At 40.8% G+C, this 24,284-nt stretch overlaps 2 protein-coding genes across 5 annotated transcripts in view; one reads left to right on the forward strand and one right to left on the reverse strand.

Moving 5' to 3' along the window:
- LOC147326653 (C-C motif chemokine 4-like) overlaps nt 1–6,926 on the forward strand; it is a 67,427-nt gene extending 60,501 nt beyond the window's left edge. Inside the window, exons 1-3 of one of the 2 annotated variants that reach the window (XM_086302646.1) lie at nt 5,297–5,366; nt 5,843–5,960; nt 6,107–6,926. In XM_086302646.1, the coding sequence (XP_086158772.1) occupies nt 5,297–5,366; nt 5,843–5,960; nt 6,107–6,347 (429 nt within the window). In that variant the 3' untranslated portion in view covers nt 6,348–6,926. Of the gene's footprint in view, nt 1–5,296; nt 5,367–5,842; nt 5,961–6,106 lie in introns of those variants that run through there. The other variant, XR_015130627.1, reaches the window with a different exon arrangement.
- Nucleotides 6,927–7,867: 941 nt separating this feature from the next.
- Nucleotides 7,868–24,284, reverse strand: part of LOC147326655 (septin-7-like) — a 67,544-nt gene continuing 51,127 nt past the window's right edge. For all 3 annotated transcript variants that reach the window (XM_086301994.1, XM_086301993.1, XM_086301995.1), the window contains exons 8-13: nt 22,562–22,658; nt 15,306–15,357; nt 14,174–14,299; nt 12,688–12,823; nt 12,192–12,337; nt 7,868–11,610 (exon numbers count right to left, since the gene is read on the reverse strand). In XM_086301994.1, the coding sequence (XP_086158120.1) occupies nt 11,571–11,610; nt 12,192–12,337; nt 12,688–12,823; nt 14,174–14,299; nt 15,306–15,357; nt 22,562–22,658 (597 nt within the window). In that variant the 3' untranslated portion in view covers nt 7,868–11,570. The remainder of the gene's footprint in view (nt 11,611–12,191; nt 12,338–12,687; nt 12,824–14,173; nt 14,300–15,305; nt 15,358–22,561; nt 22,659–24,284) is intronic.

Raw genomic sequence — 24,284 nt, forward strand, 5'->3', positions numbered from 1 at the left:
TGAATTCACATGGTAGGATTTGTAAAGAATTTATTCGTAAATCAGGGTGGAAAATAAGTATTTGGTCAATAACAAAAATACAACTCAATACTTTGTAACATAACCTTTGTTGGCAATAACAGAGGTCAAACGTTTACTATAGGTCTTTACCAGGTTTGCACACACAGTAGCTGGTATTTTGGCCCATTCCTCCATGCAGATCTTCTCGAGAGCAGTGATGTTTTGGGGCTGTCGCCGAGCAACACGGACTTTCAACTCCCGCCACAGATTTTCTATGGGGTTGAGGTCTGGAGACTGGCTAGGCCACTCCAGGACTTTCAAATGCTTCTTACGGAGCCACTCCTTTGTTGCCCGGGCGGTGTGTTTTGGATCATTGTCATGTTGGAAGACCCAGCCTCATTTCATCTTCAAAGTTCTCACTGATGGAAGGAGGTTTTGGCTCAAAATCTCACGATACATGGCCCCATTCATTCTGTCCTTAACACGGATCAGTCGTCCTGTCCCCTTGGCAGAAAAACAGCCCCATAGCATGATGTTTCCACCCCCATGCTTCACAGTAGGTGTGGTGTTCTTGGGATGCAACTCAGTATTCTTCTTCCTCCAAACACGACGAGTTGAGTTTATACCAAAAAGTTCTACTTTGGTTTCATCTGACCACATGACATTCTCCCAATCCTCTGCTGTATCATCCATGTGCTCTCTGGCAAACTTCAGACGGGCCTGGACATGCACTGGCTTCAGCAGCGGAACACGTCTGGCACTGCGGGATTTGATTCCCTGCCGTTGTAGTGTGTTACTGATGGTGACCTTTGTTACTTTGGTCCCAGCTCTCTGCAGGTCATTCACCAGGTCCCCCCGTGTGGTTCTGGGATCTTTGCTCACCGTTCTCATGATCATTTTGACCCAACGGGATGAGATCTTGCGTGGAGCCCCAGATCGAGGGAGATTATCAGTGGTCTTGTATGTCTTCCATTTTCTGATGATTGCTCCCACAGTTGATTTTTTCACACCAAGCTGCTTGCCTATTGTAGATTCACTCTTCCCAGTCTGGTGCAGGTCTACAATACTTTTCCTGGTGTCCTTCGAAAGCTCTTTGGTCTTGGCCATGGCGGAGTTTGGAGTCTGACTGTTTGAGGCTGTGGACAGGTGTCTTTTATACAGATGATGAGTTCCAACAGGTGCCATTCATACAGGTAACGAGTGGGGGACAGAAAAGCTTCTTACAGAAGACGTTACAGGTCTGTGAGAGCCAGAGATTTTCCTTGTTTGAGGTGACCAAATACTTATTTTCCACCCTGATTTACGAATAAATTCTTTACAAATCCTACCATGTGCATTCATGGATTTTTTTTTCACATTCTGTCTCTCACAGTTGAAGTGTACCTCTGGTGCAAATTACTGACCTCTGTCATCATTTTAGGTGGGGGAACTTGCACAATCGGTGGCTGACTAAATACGTTTTTGCCCCACTGTACATACATGTGTAAAGTTGCCCATAATGGCAACCCATATATATATATATATATATATATATGTGTGTGTGTGTATATATATATATATATATTAGGGGTGCAACGATACACAAAATTCACGGTTCTGACTAAATACTTTTCTGCCCCACTGTATATATATAATATTAAGCTTTCCCTAGCTAGGGATGGCTTAGTTGGGGCAGGCAGGCATAGCTCAGTAGGTAGAGTAGTCGCTGCATGGTCGGGTGATCGAATCCACCAAACGGCTACCCAGAGGTACCCCTGAGCAAGATTAGTGGCTACCCACTGCTTCACTGAGTGAATGGGTCAAATGCAGAGAGAGTAATTTCCCCATGAGCATCAATGAAGTATTCATTATTATATATATATAATACACTTTTTTGGTGTTTCTGATCGATATCATATTAAGATTGTCAAAATATGAAACTGCAGTTTTTATTTAACACAAATAAAGATTATTTCGATGTCTACTTAATGAGGTTACTAATATTGGGTGATTTTATTTAGATGGTAGCGATTATGTTTATAATATTTTTATCATAAATGTGGTAATACACACAGACACACATTTATGCTGTTTAATGAAGATATTGATAATATAGACAATATATCTGAAGCCATTTGCAATTTCAATAATGAAATTATTTAAAAAAAAATCTTTAGTGTCATTTTCATCATGTCTGGAGCAGGAAGCAGGCTAACAGACTTAGAATCAGCATTGCAGGAGTAAACACTGAGCAGCAGTCCCACTGTGAAGCTGAGACTCTTCATGTTTACTTCACTGTAGATCTGATGATGCCTGAGGTGATCTGTCCTCATCACCCACAGCTTAAAGCTCTGTATGTTCTTATCTGCAGGTTTAACTGTGAGAAAACTGCAGCACTGACCAAACTGTGCTTGTAAGCTTCAATAACAGGAAGATTCAGGAACTCACCACAGCTCTGATCCTCTGATAAAACAAGCTGAAACAAACCGCTCAGTGTTCGGTGACGTCTTTGCACTGCAGACTTTCAGATCAAGTCAAGCTGCAAATATCCAGATTTACTAATGTTTTAATACATATTATTCAGTCCTCCTGAAAAAAATAACTCCCCCCAGACTGAGCTCCAACAGGGAGATCAGTTTGAGAACAGAAAAAAAACACCTCTGCACATAGCACATGAAAAAACTCTTAATACACCAAAGAAACCCACGACAAGCAACAGGGGTGGGTAAAGGGTGAGAGACAGCCCATTTAGACAGTACATCCGGGCCTGCAGCCTGTGTGCTGGTCTCCTTGATCCACCGTCAGCATCGGAAGGGAATAAGCGTCGAAGGCGTTTGGAAAGGGAGGGGGGATGAGTGTGTGCATATCAGTGTATATGTATGTGTGTGCGTGTCCAGAGTTCAGCTGAGACAGTGTCATTTGCCCTGCTAGGCAGAAACAGAAAAAACACCTCAGCACAAAAGCACATGACTATCAATACACCATAGAAACACAAGACAAGCAACAGGGGCGGGTAAAGGGTACGAGAGAGCCGGTGTAGACAGCGCATCCGGTCCTGCAGCATATCTGCGCTGGTCCAGTTGACTGCCATCTTCCCCGGTAGGGCACAATCATCGAAGGCGTTTGGAAAGGGAGGGGGGATCAGTGTGTGCATATCAGTGTATGTGTATGTGTGTATCCAGAGTTCAGCTGAGACAGTGTCCTTTCCCCTGCCAGGCTAAGTAAACAGTCTTCCAGCCAACCCAGGTGGCCTTGCATGGAATGGGAAGGAACAGACTAAACACAGTCGTTATCAGAGTGTTGTTGTTCAGCTCCAGCCTTGAGACTGCAGGTGGCGCCAAAGGGATATCCGCATGAAGTGATGGTGGTTTTTACTTTAGTGCGAACAGCTCATATGAATTTCAAAGCAGTTCTACAGTCCAACACTGGTCTCTCAATCTCCCGTTGGAGAGCCGCGAGCTTCGCCATACTTGCGTTCTGTGATGTTGTCATTTCTTGTGCTCAAGGAGCCGATTCTGAGAACTCACGGCAGTGTGCCTCCCCGAGATGTCATCCGATTTGCGCCCAGAGATGTTATTCTGAGCTAGTCCTTCCGAGATGTATCCAGTCTGCAGTCAGAGATCATATTCTGAGTATTCACAGCAGCCGTAGCCTCTCCAAGATCTTATCCGTGCTGACTCAATGAGCCCATTTTGAGAAACTCACGCCTCTCCCATCGTTCCAATCGCAGCGGGCAGCCTTGTGGGGGTTTGAACAGCCGGTTCTGCTTTCTTAATTCTTCGATAAGTCAGGGCCAAGCCAGCTCCGAACAGCCAGAACCCTGTTACCATGGTTCCGAATAGGTAGATATCTTCAGCACTCAGGCTCACCCAAGCCCAAACTTCTCGTTGAGAAAGGGGTGTCAATTGCATTTAGGGACCAGTTGAGTACTTCCGCTCCTGGCCGCCACCCAACTCACATTGCACCCGACCGCTACAGTGCCTCCTGCGGGTGGTGGGCCTGCAGGAAGATGGACCCATGTCCCTTTTTCGGGCTGTGCCCGGCCTCTTTATTAGGTTAGCCACTGCTCCTCCACATCGAAAGGAGCCAGTTGAGGTGGTTCGGGCATCTGAACAAGGATGCCCCTGTGGTGGCTACCGCGGTCCACGTTCGTACTGTTTTTACAGATGGTTTTTGTCTTTGAATTAGAGGTTTATAAGCAGGGATCAGGGACAGAGAGAGATGGTCAGAGAGTCCAAGATGAGCTGTTTATTAATTGAGCGCTGGAGTAGCTCCATGGCTGACTTAGCATTAGCTTGCGGCGGAACATAAACTGCTATTATTGTGACCGCTGTGAGCTCTCTCGGCAAGTAGAAGGGTCTACACCGAACTATCATGTACTCTATGTCTGGGCAGCAGTGGACGACTTTAACTGTGGTGTTGGTACACCAGTTATTGTTCACATACCCTAGCAGAAGAGGTTAAAACTTCTGAAATACTTTCTGCAGCTTTATGGAGTGACTCATTCTTTCATTCATCTGTGTCACGATAGATTTTCATGTGTTAATCACAACAGTGGTTTCATTTTCTCTCTCCTGTTTATCAGATGCCCACTCCTTAGTCTTTCTCACACAGAAAAGCCCTCTGGATGTTTGATCCTGCAGAAAAGATTAAGATTAAAGGATCATTTAAAGAAGAAAAACCATCTCAGTCAGACCAGCTCACACAAGGCTCCAGTTCTTTTCTTTTTAACCTTGCATAGTGGTGTTAAGTCAGTCAACTCTTGTCAGCTTTTACCAGTCCAGTCAGTTCCTAATTTTTCATTCATTACTGATAGTAGAATCTCCTGTCGCATTAGGTTTCCACCGTCAGCAATATGACGCCATTTCAAAAAGAAAAAGAAGAATTTAGACTGGATTACCTTAATTTAATTTTGAAAAAAATTCACTTTGTGACCGTTCCCAACAACATGTTGTGTAGCGCTTTCTGTTCAAATCGTTCAGATCTGCTTAAATGACAGAGATGTTATTTCACTGCAGGGCAACCTGCAAGTGGCGAATAAAGCTTTGATTGATTGATTGATTAACAGTGCATATTACACCGAGTGGTTTGTTTGAGCGTTTTATCAGATATATTGAGTCCCCGAAACTTCCTGTTGTCTCATGGTACAGAAAAACCCCAATCTATTAACCACCTTTAGGGTTGTTGATCATTTTTCCACTTTCTTAGAATTCGTTTCAATATGCAGATGAGAACGAGACTTAAAGCAGGGTGATCGGACCGATCATTCAGACATCTTCTGAAACATCAGGATCATCAGGTCTACAGTGAAGTCAGCATGAAGACTCTCAGCCTGACAGTGGGACTGCTGCTCGTGCTGTTCACCGTTTACCACAGCGATGCCACACGTAAGTCTGCTTCTTGTACTTGTGTTAGATCAGTTTTTGAATTTCTGTCTTTCTCTTCATTCAGACACAGAGTGAGACAGAGCGAGGACATCAAACTCATATAAGTTCATGGTCATGAAGACCAGTGTTGATCTCAAGTGGGCTGGAAGTTCTTACCTGTAATTTTATCACTCTTCAAAGTCAGACTGAATCCTTGCGGAAAAAGTGTGGTCACATGTCCGGCATGTCCTTTATTGAGACAGATTTTTTTCCTTAAATTTGTTTTTGTATCTTCTATCTATTTCTATCTTTCATGTCTTTGCTCAATAATCTGCCTCCAAGACATAAAATGAGAGCCTTCAAATGGTATCTTTCATTAAGATATAACAAATTGTATTTTGTTACCCGATGAGCATTAATCTTAATTATATCTGATATGTTGGAGAAGTCATTAGAAGCAGATGCAGCACTGAGTAATCCCTGTTTTTCTGTTACAGCTAAGGCAATGATTACTCCTGACTCTTGCTGTTTTCACTTCTTTGACAAACGGATCCCAAAGGCGAACATCGTCTCCATCGTGAAAACTCACAGTCAGTGCCCCACACCAGCATTTGTGTAAGTTTGTCTTTCACTGTCTCTTTGATACAATCACTAATGTTTGCCAATTCATTTATGATCGTCCACACTGAAGGTGTAACTCTTTTATTAACAGTAAAATCTGTAAAAATAAGAGCAAAATAATGATACTGATTTTTCTACAGGATCAAGACACCCAGAGGGCTTTTCTGTGTGAAACAGACTGCAGAGTGGGCAATGGAACAATTTGTGAAACAAGAGAGAGAGTACATTCCCCCTGTACCTCAAGAGCCAACTGGGCGTCCCAGCTCTCTTAACACAGAGGGGAGTCACCATGAATCAAAGTTAAGTAATAATAAAGGATCAACAGTGACTGAAGAACATCAAGACAAACTGACAAGTTTTTGTTGGATCTGCTTGAAATGACAGGATGTGTGCTGTAAAACACACAGACAATCTAAAGTATAGTGATTACTCATCACACAAACATTTAAATAGAAATTAAAATTTTAAACAATTTATTTTCTTGTCATTGATAAGTGATTGCAGCTTTACTGTTTGTTTTTATTGCTCTATAAAACTCTGAAATCATCCAGAAATGCTGCAAATATTTGACTTATTAAAATATCATGTGTTTTCTGACTGTATAAAAAGAAGTGCACACATTGGGACTTATAGCACAACTTTTCAACTGTAATATTAACCACGGGTCACTGAGCAGCCTCCAGTATGTACACAATATATATGGATTACCATCATAAACAAATCCATACAGGTAGTATGCCATATGATGAAGACGTAAGCTTTGTGTCCTTTGCTATAAATGCAGTCTGAAAAACTAAAACATTTAAGAAAACTACAAGGGAATTAAAGAGTCTTTCTTCAGGTGTACATAGAGCATTATTAATACAATCATTATAATATGAAAAAGAAACAAGTCTGGAAATTTTTCAATTCAGAATTTTTATCAGTGAATTTGTAGCAATGAGCAGCAGAAAGCTGTCTGGACACTTTAACTCTGAAGGTTTGAAATCCAAAATGGAAAAAGTAGCTCATGCTATAAGGTGTAAACAGATTTTAAGTTTCCTGTCACAAATGTGGGCACGTCTAACATTCAGACCGATGAACACACAGAGAGCAACTGTGAGTTCAGCATATTTCCCGAGGAAACTTTGGCATGCAGCCTGGAGCAGCCAGGGACCTGTTTGTCTCTGAGATACAGACAGGTAAACCCAACTGTTTAATAAATGGATCAGTGGTACCAGCAGTCTGCATGCCTACATGATTTATTGTGGGCCGATCTGACAGTTCTCAATGAGATGGTTTTTCTTCGGCCCCCCCGTTTCAGCACATCCTATTCCTCCTTTACTGCCTCTTTAATACAAAAACTAATGCAGTGGTGTCCAAACCCAGGCCTGAAGGGCCGGTATCCTGCAGGTTTTAGATGTGTCCTTGATCCAAAACAGCTGATTTAAATGGGTAAATTACCTTCTCAACATGTCTTGAAGTTCTCCAGAGGCCTGCTAATGAACTAATCATTTGATTCAGGTGCGCTGACCCAGGGTGAAATTTAAAACCTGCAGGACACTGGCCATTGAAGCCTGGAGTTGGCCAAGCCTGCACTGTTTGCCACAGTAATGTGTTATCCTCCACAGTGAAGCTGTAACTCCTCTATTAACAGAAAAATATGTGAATGAAGTCAGGATATTTATTTTATTTTTTGCACCAATTTAATTTTTTGAGTTTACAATCATAATATCAGTTTGATAACTTGGGTATAATGTTGAATGAAAAATTTCAGTAGTAATCCATCCATTCGTTCTCTTCTGTTTATCTATTCAGTGCTGGGGGGAGGGGCTGCCTTTAGTTATTATGGACAAAAGTATTGGGACATACTGGTCCTCTATGATTAATACTTCAAAAGAAATCCATACACACGATTAGAGTTCTAGCATAACTTTTTCAACTTTAATTTTAACCATGTACAGTTAGAGACAGAACACATGAGGAAACAAAGAGGAGAAGCAGAAAACTGTTTGTATATGTAAATATATATAAAGAAAATATTACAAAACATAAGAAGAAAAAAGTATCTAACATGTTGTTATTGGATGGGTGAGTCGTTCCCAAGCATTTCAAAGTAAAATTCCATCACTTTCTTGAACTTGTAGGACCAGAGAATTCAACAGAAGGGCCCTGAGAAGGCGCGCTCATTGGCAAAGATGCAAACAGTTTATATGCGATCATATAGATGTATGGAAATGTTTCTAGGGCGAGTTTTACGCTCCAAGTTCTGTTCTAAGTACAAATTGTGGTTCATTCCAGACATATATTTATATATAAAAAAGAATAATCAAATACAAACAAAGAGGAAAAAACAGCCACCGAGCAGCCTCCAGTATGTACACAATATATAAGCATTACCATCATAAACAAATCAATATGGTAATATGAAATATGCTTAAGTATAAGCTTCGTCCCTTTTGCTCTAAATGCAGTTGGAGAAACTACCATATTTTTCGGACCAAAAGGTGAACTGTCGACGAACGGTAAGGCGCACCGGATTATAAGGCGCTTCTTCTCCTGACTGAAGTTTGGTCTGTTTACAGCATCCTGCCATGCCATTGCATTTATTCCTAACCATCGGGAACCCTCAAGTTAACTTATCGAGTGGAAAAAAGTTAACGTTCATCCTCCAGCTTCACTGTTTATGTTACGCTAACATAGCTCACTAGCAATCACGTAGCACATCATTATATACCAGCTAGTCCAACTTCAGTAACCCTACAAACGTCACTGCTGTTTAGTTTTCTCTCTTTGTTTATGTTGGGAGTGTAAGCAGAGCTGTAGGTTTTAATTTCCTCAGAAATCTCTGTCAGAACATGGTTCCTGCTAACATCTAACTACGGTAAATTTAATAAATTGTTTTCATGGATGCCTGGATGCTAAACTTAATTGTTACACGTGGTAAAGCAACAACGCTGATCATTAATTTATTAAAGATGAAATAATTTAGGCTGTTTTAACTCTCAGTGATCTCGCAGTGTTCGTTTGACTTTGGGACCTGAAGTAGACGGAGTTTAGGACCCAGATTACTCCGTGAGGCTCCTGATTATGGTAGCTGTAATGCTCTGACAATCCATTAAAGGTGCGGGTTCCTAGCTTACCACAGTCATACTAAAACATATTTTGACAGATATTTGAGCGCCGTCTACCACATAAAATCAGCTCGAGGTCAGTGAGCACAACCAGAATTCACCGGATTATAAGGTGCATTGTTGATTTTTGATAAAAATTAAACATTAAAGGATTTTAAGTGTGCCTTATAGTGCGAAAAATACGGTAATCTAAATGTAGATGACCACGGCAATACCGACGACATGAACATGCTTTGCAGCATACTTTATTTTATTACTTCTCAAACGCATGGTTGCTGTTACAAAGACACAGCTGCAGCTCTCCTGCTGCCAGATCAACATACCAAGAACCCCAATCACAGGAACCAGTACAGATTTTAAGTGGACGGGGAATGACTGCGGATGCCGTGCAGGTGTCCACCCTCCCTGCACGGCACCGCAAACCACGCCTAGCCACACTAAAACATTTAAGAAAACTACAAGGGAATTAAAGAGTCTTTCTTCAACCGTATATAGAGTATTAATATAATCGTCATATGAAAATAAAACATGACAACTCTGGGAAAGCTCCTGAACATGTCATCTATATAACCTGTTTAACAGAGGGCTGGCGTTTTGTTGCGTGCACAAGCTGTTTGGAACATATACATATATAATAATCTAAAATAAAGCCAAACACAAAGTTTTGGCTGTTTTTGGCAAACGTCTTCGTAAAAGGAAGGTGAAAGGAAGATTTCAGCTTTCTGATGAGTCGTCCCTTTGGTGGTTGGACCCAAAAGGAAAAATGTCACAGAATCGTGAACATCAGGGTTTCGGGTCTAAGACAACATCCATCACTCACGTTACAATATAAAACATCTTTATTAGCACTGTAACCTGTAAAGTTTTCAGACACCGATCAGGCTTTTTGCATATTGTCGTTTATTCAAAAATAGTTAACACACACTGCAATGACGATATCTTGGCTGCTGTGACACACATGACTTCCTCCCCTCCAGACTGCAAGCTTTAGATCCGAACACGTCCTCAGACAAAACATTTAGTAAAGAAACTCCTGCAGCACGATCCAATCTGAAGGCCCGGTCCACCGACAGCCACAAATCTGGCAAATCTTTCAAAATAAATCTCTGTATTTGTACCTGGACACTAAAATTTTGAAGGTACAGAGTCCAAAATAGAGAGTAGTTTTTGCTAGGAAGCTGTTAACAGATATTTAAGTTTTCTGTCACAAAGGAGAGCGGCCTTTATGTTTGTAGGTCACTGAATATATAATAACACTGCTAAATGACCTCAAAATGACTTTTTTTGGGTGACTTAAAAGAAAACAAGAAGTATTAAAAGATGCATTTGGAACAGGAGAAAAGTGTATTTACTAATAAAGCTATTCAAAGTACAGGAGGCAAATTTTAATAGATTCGTTTTAATTTGTAATTTCTATATTACTCAGATGCATTTGCTCATGTTAAAAATGTGTTTTGCTTGTTTTGTGTGTCTGACGAGATAAAGTTCTTTAACTTAAAACATGTAATTGCTAACACGTGAACGAGCTCTGGAATGTAAACCAACTCTGCATCGTTTTATTTTTACTTAAAAGCTAAAAAACTACACTTTTATTCTAAGATTTTTTTTAATTGGACAAAGTAATTTTATTGCAGGGCTGAATTTGCTAATGAGAAAAGTCTGAGAAGCACTTTTACTAAAATATTATTTAAAACATGTATTTAGTGATGGGAGATGTGTTGTGATCACGCTCCATTTCAAACAGCTACTAATGTTAACAGGTACCTAACAATCACAGTTCACCTTCACACTGTCTTTATTGAACGGCACACGGGAACGAGCCAGTATTTCAGTAAAATGCTGCCGGGACGTTTTCAGGCAGTCAAGCATGTTAGCTTGAACGCTATGCTAGCGTGACCAGTTTAGTTTTTGGCAGTTTGCGGTGAGACCGGGCCTCCGCTCCACCTGACCTCTCTCCTCAGACCCAGAATCATTCAGTTGCCTTCCCTCACGTACACTTTACCTTCTCCTCACAGCTTTAGTGTGCACACGCCTGTTAAATCTTTAGAACAGTAAAAGAAAGAGTTGGTATATCTGCAGATCTATGAATACTTAGCGAACATACAACTACTACTTGTGAACGATGGCTATGCATGGTCCCTGCCATGTGTTAACGCCGCACTGAAAACTCAGAGGAACTCAAACTTCTCCTTGTCAGGAAATATAGGAAAATAGAATTTCACAAACACATGCATTCCCCATGGAAACAGACAGGTTTAAAGAGATACAGTAAAACCCTGCAGAGAGACGAGCGTGTGAGCTGTTTTGTGTGTGTGTGTGTGTGTGTGTGTGTGTGTGTGTGTACATATATATGTGTGTGTGTAAATGGCTTCCACAGAGAGTTGTTATGCCATGTGTTATGTTCTGTTGTGTGTTCTGAGGACCACGTTACAATGTGAACTTCAGACAGGATCAAAGGAAACAAGTTTGGAGCGAGCAGTCGCGTCTCTCTTCAGAAGATCTTTCCTTTCTTCTTGTTCTTCTCCATCGTCCTGTGAGCAGAGAATGAGAACACGAGATCAAGTCAACAGAAACAAAAACGCAAGCTTCAGACTTTATTAGTGAAATGTGGATATATGCCATATTTAATTATTATTTCTCTCCATTTTCCATTTTGTTTGATTTTTATTTTAAATGTCTGAATAATGAAGAGGCCTAAAACTAGTAAAACTAACTCCACATTTGTTCTAATGAATTTGTCTGTGTCCAGCATTAAAAAAAATTAAGCCTCAATACTTTTATATAACACTGAACTAAAAAACTTGAGCTTTAAAGTTCAAGTGCTGCTTTTTTCGAGTAAGAATCCATAAATTAAATAAGCAAGATTTCAAGTGTGGTTCAATAATCAAATACACAATCTGTAATGTTGCAAGACCAGACCACATGGTAAATGGCCTGTATTTGTATAGCGCTTTTCTAGTCTCTAAGGACCCCAAAGCGCTTTACACAACCTGTCATCCACCCATTCACACACACATTCACACACATGATCTGTGATCGCTGGACTAAAAAGACGTGGCTCAGAGCGTTAACCTTCGGTGACGGTGTCGGGTCAGATGTGAGTGTTACTCACTTGGATGCGTCCAGCTTCTGCTGCTCGAGGATTCTCTGCTGAGCCTCCCAGTTGGCCTTCTCCTCCTCAAACACTCGCCTCTTCTCCTCCAGCTCTTTGTACTGCGCCTCCAGGTTCCTCTTCATCTGTTCGTGGCGTCGCTCCAGCTGAAGGTCGAAACATTTGACAGAGACGGGAAAGGAAAATGAGCGACGGTAGCTTCTAAAGCTCCAGGATGGAAAGAGTCGATCACAGCTGTCACAGGAGGCTCAAGTAAAAGATCCAAGTGAGCTGCAGAGCACGGAGCTCTCAGCACTAGTGTAGTAAACACCCAGGTAATAACAATTCACAACGGTCAGCTAATCACAATCAAGAATGCTAATTGGTCATGTTATAAATAAAAATATAAACCTACTAGAAAGTTTTAAGAATACAAGTAATAATAATAATAATAATAATAATAATAATAATAATATTACAATTATGTAGTTATGTGTACATGGTTTCTCAAACTAACCTCAGCCTCTGAGTCCTTCAGTTTCTGCTTCTTCTCCTTAACCTTCATCTCAAACACCTGTTCCATTTCTGCCTCCATCTTCTTCATTTTCATCACATGCTCCCTGCGCTCCTCCTCCATCTGAGCTAGGGGACTCCTGCAGAAACAGAAAGAGGTTAGAGGCTTGATGTTGTTTAATGTTGTTCCTCAGCCCTTAGAGCGGTAAACTCCTCCACTCGCAGAGAAGCTGCTGCACTTCTGTGCATGACTAATGAATTTTTATGAAACAAAGAGCAAAGACAAATGAAGCCAATTTAGTTTCTCTTGAGTTGTTAGCCTGAGACTCTTTTTATGCTGGAGTAATAATGAGAAAAGGTAAAGATATACTTTCTTTCTGTTCCTATCATATACAGAATTACTGTGACAACAGCTGCTTCCACATCTGTAGCAGTTTGCTCTGTGCCCTTACCAGTGTTGGGTAAGTTACTTTAAATTAGTAACATTACTAGTTACTTCTATCAAAAGTAACTCCGTTAATTCAAGTTACTCGTTACTTTCAGAGTAACTAGTTACTAGGGAAAGTAACTTTGGTTTTACTCAGAATTCTCTTGTTAATGTGTTGCTTCCATAACTTTGCCAGTCTTCTAGCTTGCTTACTTGCCACAAGTGCACTGTGCCACCTACCAATAGCAAGGAAAAGATAATGTGCATATTTCCACGAGGCAAATCAGCCTGGGCATTTTGACTAGAGACTGGCCCACCATTATAGTAAAAATCATAAAGCCTTTGAATGAAAATAAACGCTGTTGTGACAGTGATGTTCACTGTTCTGATGGTATATATGTATCAATCTATCAATCATTTGTTGTAAGACTCAGATAATTATTTTTTAAAAGCTAGATATTTTAAATGAGAATAAGAAAGAAAAGCATTTCTTTGTGCCCCCCTCTCCCTGTTAATGCCCTACATGCCCCCCTGGCAACACTTTGCTAGACCCGCCCCTGCACAGTTACCAGCTGTCAGCTACATGAAAAAGGATCCTGGTGTTATTTGTCTCTCAGAAACAGTTCATAACTTCCCTTCAACTCATTCATGTCACCTAAAAGGTAAACCTGTTTCTCAATCACCTGTTCAGCTCTGATGAACAGCTGTATAGAAACTCCGTCATGGTAGCTAGTACGCAGTACGAAAAAGTCAGCATAACGAAAATAAACTCCACCTATATCTGACCCATATAGACTGCAGGTCATAACTTTTTACCTGAAGTTCAGTTCACCTGACACTCGGGTCTCTCCTCCACTTGCTAATGTTACTGAATCTGTGGAAGCTCTGCGATAGCCACCAATCTAAATCCCAGTAACAACGTGTTCCTGATTTTGGCATAATAACTAGTTACCGTGCTCGTTACCACAATAATAACGTAGTTACTGTAACGCGTTACTTAATAAAGCGTTAGTCCCAACACTGGCCCTTACAGACTGATGGTCTATTTCTGGCTGGGCCTTACTTGGTGAGCTGTCCCTTGGTCTTGGAGGTGTCCACACCATTACACGTGACAGCAGCAAGTTTCTTACTGCGGTAGTTCTCGTAGTGGACATTGTTGGTGACGTCCTTCAGATCCTGCATATGGGTCCTATGGAAGGGGGAGAAAAGAAGAAGAGACGTCTTAAATATAAAGAGATCAAACTGAAAAAACTTTTTCACAGGACTATATCATCCTGTGCTTTGAACCACTATAGCATTCTGTTGTAGATTTGCTGCTGTACTTGGGATCATTTCCTGATATATGACTCAATTTAGGCCAAGCTTCAGCTGTCAGGCAGACTCTGGAACACTTTGGTATACAAATCATCGACAACTCGATGAAGCCCAAATCATCAGCCCTCCACCACCGTGCTGACGGTTGTATGAGGCGTTTGGGCCGACACACCGTTTGGTTTTTGCTAAAGGTGTCGCTGTGAATTATACAGAAGTCTAAGCCGTACTGCCACGCTCTTTCGAGAGCAAAAAGGTTGTCTCCTGACAACCCTTAGACACAAATCGTACTTGTTCGGTCTTTTCCCCAATTGTACTGTAATGAACTTTAATGTTTAACTTTCTAACTGAGGCCTGTATATTGAGATAGCACTCCTGTTTCTCTAGTTTCTCTGAGTATTGCACAGTCTGAGCTTGGGCTGAATTTGCTGGGACGTCGACTCGCGAGAAGACTGTGGCATTATTCAGTACACGCGAATTCTCAAGACCAGCAACCTACCAAAACTTCTGCTTTTATAGAGGTGCTCACACTTGCTGATGACTTAATTAAGTGCATTTGAGTACCAGCACCTGGCTGTAAAATTTTTTTTTATTTTAAATGGCTTTAAATTTGACATGTACATACTCTGGTTAAGGTGTAATGAAAAATTAGATCACCGAATAAGTTTCAAATTTACACAAACTGCAGATCTCTTCATTCACACACCAGGAGGAGCTGCAGAAAGATATTTAAACAGTTGCTACATCCACACAGCTGATCCAGTCTATATCCAGTCTAAAGTAGAGTCAGAGGATAATTCTGGCTTCTAGTGGCCACTGTGGATCTTACAAACTCTATATAACATTGCATTTGTCAAAGTGAATCTGGGGAGTAAATTGTGCACCTGATCAGCATGTTGCGCAGCACAGTGAAGTCGCAGTGTTCCCCATTCTCGACTGAAACACACAGGAAGTGAGAGGAAAACAGAGGGAGAGAGAGACAAAGATCAGAATCATTACAAATGAAGAGTTCTCACTGTAACAATCACAGTAATTATCACTATGTCTTAAGCTAGAAATGAATCTCAAGCATCATTATCTACATATTTTTACACTCCATGGCTGTCTAACTGCTGAGTAACTGAGTAATCAGCTGTCACCCTGATATGATGATACAGAAGCAGTCCCAGCAGAATGTCATCAAATTAAGTGTGTTATTATATCAAACATATTCAGTACAGTGATACAGTGAAAAAAAGATTAAAACTATTAATACAAATACACACAAACAGATGCAACATGTTGTAAAGTTCATTCACCCAGCGGTTACAGAGGGAGGGGTACACGGACAGCGAGGCATTTTTCAGGCGTACTCGGTTTAAAAGGGGGAGAAATAAAGGTGTGGTAAAGTATCAGTAGAAGTGGCAGACTGATTTAAAAAAACAAAACAAAACAAAAAACAAAGGGTGGGAAGATATCAGGCCATGATCACATAGGATGTAGATGCTCCAACTACAGATACTTCCACATCACATACTCTGTATTGCAAATTTAATGCCTGAAAATTTTGCTTTTACATTTTTTCCCACTATTAACTACCTAGCAGTGGGTAGGTGCTACCGCCTCGTACTGACTGCTACTTTGTCCCTTTCTGCTCCGTACTGAAGACGGCAAGCATGGAGGATGGAAAGTGTGGAGAAACCTCTGAACGTTATGAGCCCACCATCCTGGGACCTGTAGTGGGCTTTATCTGAGACACAGACACTCTGTTTAACCCTAAAGTCTTACATCTAAGTGATTAGCAAATCATCAGCACTCAAAGCTTCATCTCTGCTGCTGCGGCTGGAAGTGAGATGGGCTATGAGAGCGAACTGCAAGAGTAATCCTGCAAACCAAAGAAATAATCTGAAAGACGCCAAATATGCAGGATTTAGTGTTAACTCTCTGTGGGTACATCACTACGAACAGGCATCTTCACATTTAGTCTGCCTCCTATCTGACCACAGCCTTTTACAAACGGACCCAGAGACACCACGCAGCTAGAACAAACTACAGCTCCTGGTCAAAAACAGCAAACATAAGTGATGTCATTTCGACATGGTACAGTTAGATGACTGTGAGTTTCAGCTCAACAACAAAAGACAAGGTTACGAGGTCAGATGGGATTCTGGAAAAGAACTGCAGATAAACTGCTGCTGAAGATGTATATGGTAGATCTCCAAGCCTCCTCTTCATCAAACGTGCTGCTCCTTTATTGGCTCGCCTTCACCCCACTTCGCAGTCAATCATCATCAGGGGAGTGAACAAGGAGGACACCTTACCATTGATGAAACTTAAGCAGTCCCGCCTCTTGGCCTCCCAAGCCAGCCATTGACCTCCTGTCTCTTCTAGAGGAGGGAGCTCTGACGGAGGGGAGGGGTACGGTTTTTCAGTTACTGTCTGCGCCCAGCAGGGGGCTAAATCTGGGTCTGGAGCAGCTGGGTTTACGGCTCACACTTGGCCCATAACAGGCCTGCTTTTTGGCCCAGATTCAGCCCAGATTTGGCCCTGATCAACACCAAAACCTGCATGTGTCCAAGCTGACTGGCTAAAGAGCGCAGGGCTTGTAGAGGGAGTGTGGCGGTTGAAAGGAGCAGGGTGTTATATGAAGTTCTCTGCATGACCAGTTGGGGGCGAAAGTCTCAGAGAGGGGACAAGTAGAGGAGCTACGTGGGATCAAAGGTCATAGGAAAAAAATAAAACAATTGCAATTGATTCGTTTTATTATTGATGAATGGCAGAAAACACCTGATGCATATTGTAGATTTTTATGATAATTCGTGTGATTTTTGTTCTTTATTAGTCAATCAGAATATGATGGATGTTAACAGTGCATCAGGTATTTTGAGCCTGAGTGCTCTGTCTAATTGGAATGTTTATTTAGGCCATGATGATGAACTGCATTGGCTTAATGAAACAAGAGCAAACAACCTTTAATCTCCAACATGCATTAAGTGTGTGTGCAAACACGTTCACAGCCTTAGATTAAAATTCCAAGTACGCTAATGAGTGAGAGTTCATGATACCAAGCCACATGTTACCTTAATGACTTAAATAAGCTGCTACATGCCCTTCTGCAAATTTCTAACTCTCTATTATCTGCTCATGAACCTATAAGCAATGTGTTATAATGGTGGCTCCCAGTCCTTGTTCCGATGATACAATAAGGCCTGCAGACAATCCTCAGCCCACACCAGCCATTTCATCTCTTAGTGAAAGGAACCTTGTGGTGAAGACTCAGCAGTTTGTTTGACACCATCGGAGCAAAGACGGAAACCACAGTGTTAGAGTGATGTTTCGATTACAGCTGGAGCTTCAGCACCAAACAGCCTCTAGTTTTCTCCATGATTATTCACAGCATCAGACCTGGGACAAAGCTTTACATCTGCTGGTAGATTTGAAAGGAAATTGAGAGGAAATATCTTTAAATGCATCATAAAGTAGGTTGTGGTTACTTTGACCAATAGACTGGTCAATATTTAGAGTAGAGTGGGATCTGGGAACATATGAGTATCTTTAAAAAAAGGAACTTGGTGTCATAAGAAACACAAGCAGTCAGTCATATGAGCTTTAAACCTGTGGTTTCTAACATTTACTTCTAGCAGAGTGTTTTCAATATAACGTTTAGCTTGTATGAGAACTTGTCTCATACAGGGAGAAAGAAAAATGCCCTGTTTGCATTATACTGAACCTAAAAATGCTTTTCATTGACTTAATGAACAATGTCCTTAGCATGGAGCTGAAGCTGCTTTGGAATGAATCTGTGTGTTACCATTGCTGGTTACCACACGATTTACACTGACATTAATTGACGATAAGATAACCTTAACAGTTCCAAGGAAGCTGACTCCAATACTTAACCATAGTTTCGGTTTAGAATTCACACCTTTACCACAGCAGAAAGTCCTGGACTTTGTCTGCTTGGTTTCAGAATTCATTTGGAACCAGACCTTAATCATATCTTCACATTTTTTAAAGGCTCAGGGTTTGAGATTTCAGAAATCTGTAAGTTTATTGCAAACCAAACTGTGCAGTATAGGTCCACCAGACCTAGGTTCACTAGAGTGTCAATTATGTAGCCTATACAATTATAATACCTAGTAAATCATAGGCTTTGATGCCATTCATCCATTTTCCGCCACTTTTCCAGTTCAGGATTACACTTGGACTGGAGTCCATCTCAGATTTCATAGGGTGAGAGAGGGGGTACATATTGGAGAAGTTGCCAGTCTGTCGCAGGCTAATACACAGAGACAGACAAGCATTCATACTTAAAGTCACACCCAAAGGTGATTTATGCTGTCTCTGGACTATGCGAGGAAGCTGAGGCACTCACACAGACCCCATTAAGGCATGAGGAGAACATGCAAACTATACAGGAAGGCCTCAGCCAGCTGGTGGATTTGAATCCAGGACATTTTTGCTGTGAAGTGACAGTGCTAAGCACTGCAGCCCCATGCTGCCAGGCCACGACGGCTGGAGGGTGCAGAAAACCGAAAACGTCTGCCAACTCAACTAAAGTTGGCATCCCAGACATTTGGTTTTGCACGTGTTGCTCCATCTGTTCTGTCTGGGTTGGTTATGTTTTCCCCACAACAGTCTTACTAATTAGCATCTCATTTAATGCTTCTTTGTTATGGATGTAAATAGGTTATGCCAGCAGCCAAACTGTGATATGGCAATCTTAAAAATTAAACACTGTCGGATTTGCTAGGCCAAGGGCCCAAGGCCATCACATCGCACAATGCAGGACTATCACTTCTGAGCCACGACCAAAGACCTTGTTGTGCATCCTTTAAGCAGGTCATCTTTTGCCTTCATAGTGCATACCCGACTTTGGTTCAGCATATTTTAAAGTCAGGTATACTTATTTGAGCCTGATTGCAAATAAAGTGGTTTAGAGAACCTGGGTAAGCATAATCTTTTCAAAATGAGCCCAATCATCTCACCGTTTGTGTTTCTTAACTTGCTAAATGTCACACTGTTCCCAGATTTTAGTAATTATGTTGGGGCAACAACAACTGATTAATGGATACAATATATAGTCAAAAATATCACAATGATTTAAGTAGTAATTAATTTAAATTATGTTCCATTTTTAAAGTTGGATTTCAAATTCTGAGATCAGATAACATAAATAATCAGTCATGCGACTCCCTGGTAGATCACTAGACCTCTTGCCCCATGTTAATAACTAGCATACAGCATGATTATGAACACTCAAAGTGACATAATAAGGCTTATGTAGCCTTGCTCATCTGACTTAAGTCAGTCTGGATCAAGAATTTCAAAATCATTTTACATTGTGGGCCACATGCAGCCAACTTTGGGCTTCTGTTGACCGGACCAATGAAACTCCAGTTTCTGTGTTTTGTTAGTGGCCATTGGGGAGACTGTTATCAATAGAAAAAGGTGCAAGACTTGTGAAAATGCAGATACGTCCAACATTTAAGTCTTTCTTTACATTTTCCAAAGCCATCCAATTGGTGGGAATGGAGTCTTTGCCAGGCTGATTCTGGCCCCCAAGCCTTATATTTGATGCCCCCGGTCTCAATTATTTTGTGTTTAAAGCAATCTGCTTGCTGGCCATTATTTTGCTAGTGGACATTCTAGATTGCAGGTGCTTGTATAACCCTCTTGTAGATTTCCCACTCAAAATGTTTGAGTGAAACAAGCACTGTTGGTGTCATCTTTCTCCTTCATTACACTGCCCTGAAGTTAACATTAGAAACATTCCTGATCTGTTGAATGATAAGGTGAGTGAGTGAGTGAGTGAGTGAGATATTTAGTTTTAATTCTTTCCTCGACAATGTTCTCAGATTTTTGGGGGGTTCCAAATACCAAAAAACCCTAAAACTGTAAATGTGTTAGTTCATATAACTGGCTCACTGTAGGGTCTGATATGAATGTCTTACAGATTCTTTAAGTGGGTATCTCTAAGTTTCTATCAAGAACCAGGTTGCTTTTTCTAGAGGCTAATTCAGACTAAGTATTAACAAAGAGCGTAGGGGCGAGAGTCTACCAGGAACACATGAATGTGTTTGGTGGGTGTTTCAAAATAATTGTCAACATTTCTTTTTGTGCTTTCAAAATAAGGTGAGTGTTTGGAAGATATTAAGAAAGCCCAAGTCTGATTAGAGAATTGGTTTGACCATCAGCCTAATGATGAGAGAGCACAGCAACAGAAAAGTGGAAGGAAAGGAGGAATGGGCAGATACTGGCAGGAGGGAGGAGGGGATATACTTTAGGGAAGGAAGAGTGGGGGAGAAAAATGAGGCTGAAATAAAGTGAAAGATGGCTTTGTTTACCAAAAATGCCCTCTGTCAGTCATGGAACAGAATAGACAAAGAAAAAAAAAAAGAAAAGAAAAAAAGAGAGAAAAGAATGAAATAGTGAAAGACTGATAAACGGTCAACCACAGAGAATAAAACTGTATATTACTTTATATATAAATATATATAGTGAGAAAGATATATGTACAGCAAATTACCTTCCAGAACACAAATCAAAGTGAACAAGCCAGTAAGAGCAAGAAGAGTTCATTGTGGCTATCGGTGACACCCCAAATTACACCTATTCCTCCTTTTCCAGAATCCCTATGGGGTCTAACACTAGCAAAAGGAGTTGTGGTTTTGTGTGTGTACTGAAGGGAGGAGAGGTAGGTGTACAAGGTAAGAATGTAGAAACAACCAACCAGATAACCTTTTACTTGTCAAAATGTAATTGGGATCCCAACAGATTCAAGTACATTCACACAGTCCTGGCAGTATGTGTGACTTCATGTATATGCAGTTCTGGGGGTAGTGTACAAAGTCTTGTATTAACAATGTATTAATCAGAGTTTAAAACCCTGCAAAACCAAATTATAATTGATGTATTAAAGACAGCCCAAACCTTCACTTCTACATAAATGCTTAACAGGACCTGGACTTCATTGCCGTTCAATCTACAGGAGTTGTTTGCAATGACAGAGAATATAAAAGTCCCAGTTTTATCCCTAGGGTTTTGGAAAGTACAACTCTAAGAACAATTAGACTCTAGTGGGGAAAAAAAACAACAAACTGGTTCCTCTGGTGGAAAAACAAGTAGAAAAAGTTCTTAGACTCCAGAGCAACGTGTGGTCAGAATGTGGCTATATGTGGACTTGTTGTTGTGTCTGATGAAGCAAAGCCGTGGTTTGAGCAAGGTCCAAGGGTTGGCAGTGAACACACTTTTTGCTGATCTCCCAGGCACTTCCCATTGGTAGGTTAATTGATGATATAATGTCTTCTATGAATGGTGAAAAATCTTCATTAGAGCTAGTTGATACTGCTGTTGACAAACAGGTCTCATCTTATTGGAGGCGTTTTGGCTACTCAATGGCCCCCAACTTAGTGGATGAAGTTGGTCCTAGAGGTTAAGTCTGAGTCTTGAAGATTCCAGTTGATACTCAGGTACAAAAGACCCAAACCTGACTAGGTCTCAAGTCTACTCTAACTGGGTTGGGAGGGATCTTGTTTGTGTGTCAGTTTGATCAATGCCACAGGGTTCCTTTCAGCTCACAAAAGGTACTATTCTTTTATTTATAGTTTGCAGGAGGTGGAAACAAGAGCTTTAGTGATTAGCAAAGTTCTTAGAAAGGCAAAGGCTTTTAAGAAAGACCTCTCTAAGAAATTTTCACATTACACAACGTGATATTTTGTCTTTTATGGGTTGCATTTGATCATTTATGAACAGATTTCCTTGTTTACATTTTGACAAGTCGTTGTGTTAGCTGGTAGTTAACACACTGAGTAGGTACAGGGGGTTGTTGTGGAGAACATGCACCGTGTTCCACACTCAGAAATATCATGCTTCATCCATTCCAAAAATAGAGAACACTGTTATTGCTGGACGCTCTCAAACACCATCAACCTTCAAACACCATGCTCCAGCCTTCTTTCTCACATCAGTCATTGTCTGACCAAAGTGCAGTGACATACAGCAACTCTTAAAACCAGATGAGAGATGAAAATAATCGTCATTGCTGCAAATCATAAAAGGTTTCAAGGGCCTACATTTGTTTTCTAGGTCATTTTACAGATTTCCGGTTTGGCTACGGAATGAAAACTTGCTTTCCAGCACAGGATCTGAGTCAACCTACCTTCTGCCACACCCCATGGGTACTGACGACCTCTGACCTTCTTGCCGTTCACTTCAATAACGACATTGCTGCCAACCACTGCCAGCGGCATTTTTTCCTGGAGAACAAACAAGTTGAGCATTGTTTTAGTTCAGGGCCCTTTCTCAATTCTAAGTAGGCAAGTACGTACTTGCGTTCTCGGCGAGACCGGACTTGCCGAGACCGCACGGGAGTACGGACTTGCCGAGAACGCGAGCACGGACTCGCGATTTGTACAATTGGAACACCAGCGTACTTGATGATGTCACAGGTCCGGAGTTTTTACTGCCGTCCCCTCTTAATTTAACTGTGATTAATATGTTATGAAGCTTAACTTTAATCACAGCCAAACCAATTTACTCAGGAACAAATAAAACACTGAAATAAACCAAACATTAACATTTAGAAGTGATCTAAGTGACTTATATATCATGTTTAACCTCAGTAGCGAAATCTCTATTAATAAAAATAGTGTACATGTATGTCTTAATACAATAGACAGCTGCTGGGGTTTGTTTAACCCGAGTAGCAAAAAGACCGTGGGGGGTTTGAAAACGATGTGCCGGGTAGGGATGGGTATTGATAAGATTTTCACGATTCAGATTCCATTTTCGATTCTTTTTAACGATTCGATTCATTATTGATTCTCTTATCGATTCTTATTTTTAAAAAGGAGAACACTAAGGTCGATTAGCTTAGAACTTTGTTTTATATCTTCTCTTTGAACATCCTCCATCCTCTAGCTTCACTGTCCTAATGTTATGCTAACATAGCTGTGTCGCTAGCAATCACGTAGCACAACATTATATACACCAGGTAGTCTAACTTCAGTAACCCTACAAACGTCACTGCTGTTTAGTTTTCTGTCTTCATTTATGTTGGAAGTGGTAGCAGTTAGAATTAGTTTCAAAAATCTCTCAATCAGAACATGGCATGTCATGTTTAGGTGGAAACTAGCGAGCTAACTTCCTGTTAACTTCTAACTCCGTTAAATTGAATAACTTCTTTTCATGGATGCATGGATGTTAAACTTAATTGTTACACCTGCTAAAGCAGCAACGCTGATGATTTTATTAAAGATGAAAGAATTTAGACCGTTTTTAACTCTTAGTGTTCGTTTGACTTTGGGACCTGAAGAAGACGGAGTTTTGGACCCAGATTACTCCGCGAAGTTCCTCACTACGGCAGCCGTAATACTGTGACAATCCATCAAAACATTATTTAAACAGATTTCTGCACGCCAAAATGGTTTGAGGTCAGTAAGCACAACCAGAATTCATACATAAGGCACACTCTTGATTTTTGAGAAAATTAAAGGATTTTAAGTGTGCCTTATAGTGTGGAAAATACGTTATACAGAAGCAAAGAATATATCGCAATATATATCGTTACCGCACATGCTTCAAATTATATCGCGATATGGATTTTAGGCCATATCGCCCAGCCCTACTACAAATAAAGAGAATAAATTTGCCATAAAGGAATATAAGTGAAATTTAGCTTTAAAGCTGGTGTGACTTCACATCTAACTGTTGTAACGAGTCAGGTGCGTTTCCCGCCGAACAGCAAGCATCAACACTCACTGAAGCTTTAGTGGTCACCTTCATCACATTCATACTTCTGTCAAGTTTTCATTCTTTTTCACTGTGATCATTATATCATCTCATTTTGTCAAAGTCATCAGTCAAAAGTGGAGAAATGATCA

The sequence above is a fragment of the Aulonocara sp. 'chitande type north' Nkhata Bay genome, linkage group LG7 (genome assembly GCF_057382095.1).
Source record: "Aulonocara sp. 'chitande type north' Nkhata Bay isolate Kocher_YH1m ecotype deep benthic linkage group LG7, A_spYH_male_GT1.1, whole genome shotgun sequence".
NCBI classification, from domain to species: domain Eukaryota; kingdom Metazoa; phylum Chordata; class Actinopteri; order Cichliformes; family Cichlidae; genus Aulonocara; species Aulonocara sp. 'chitande type north' Nkhata Bay.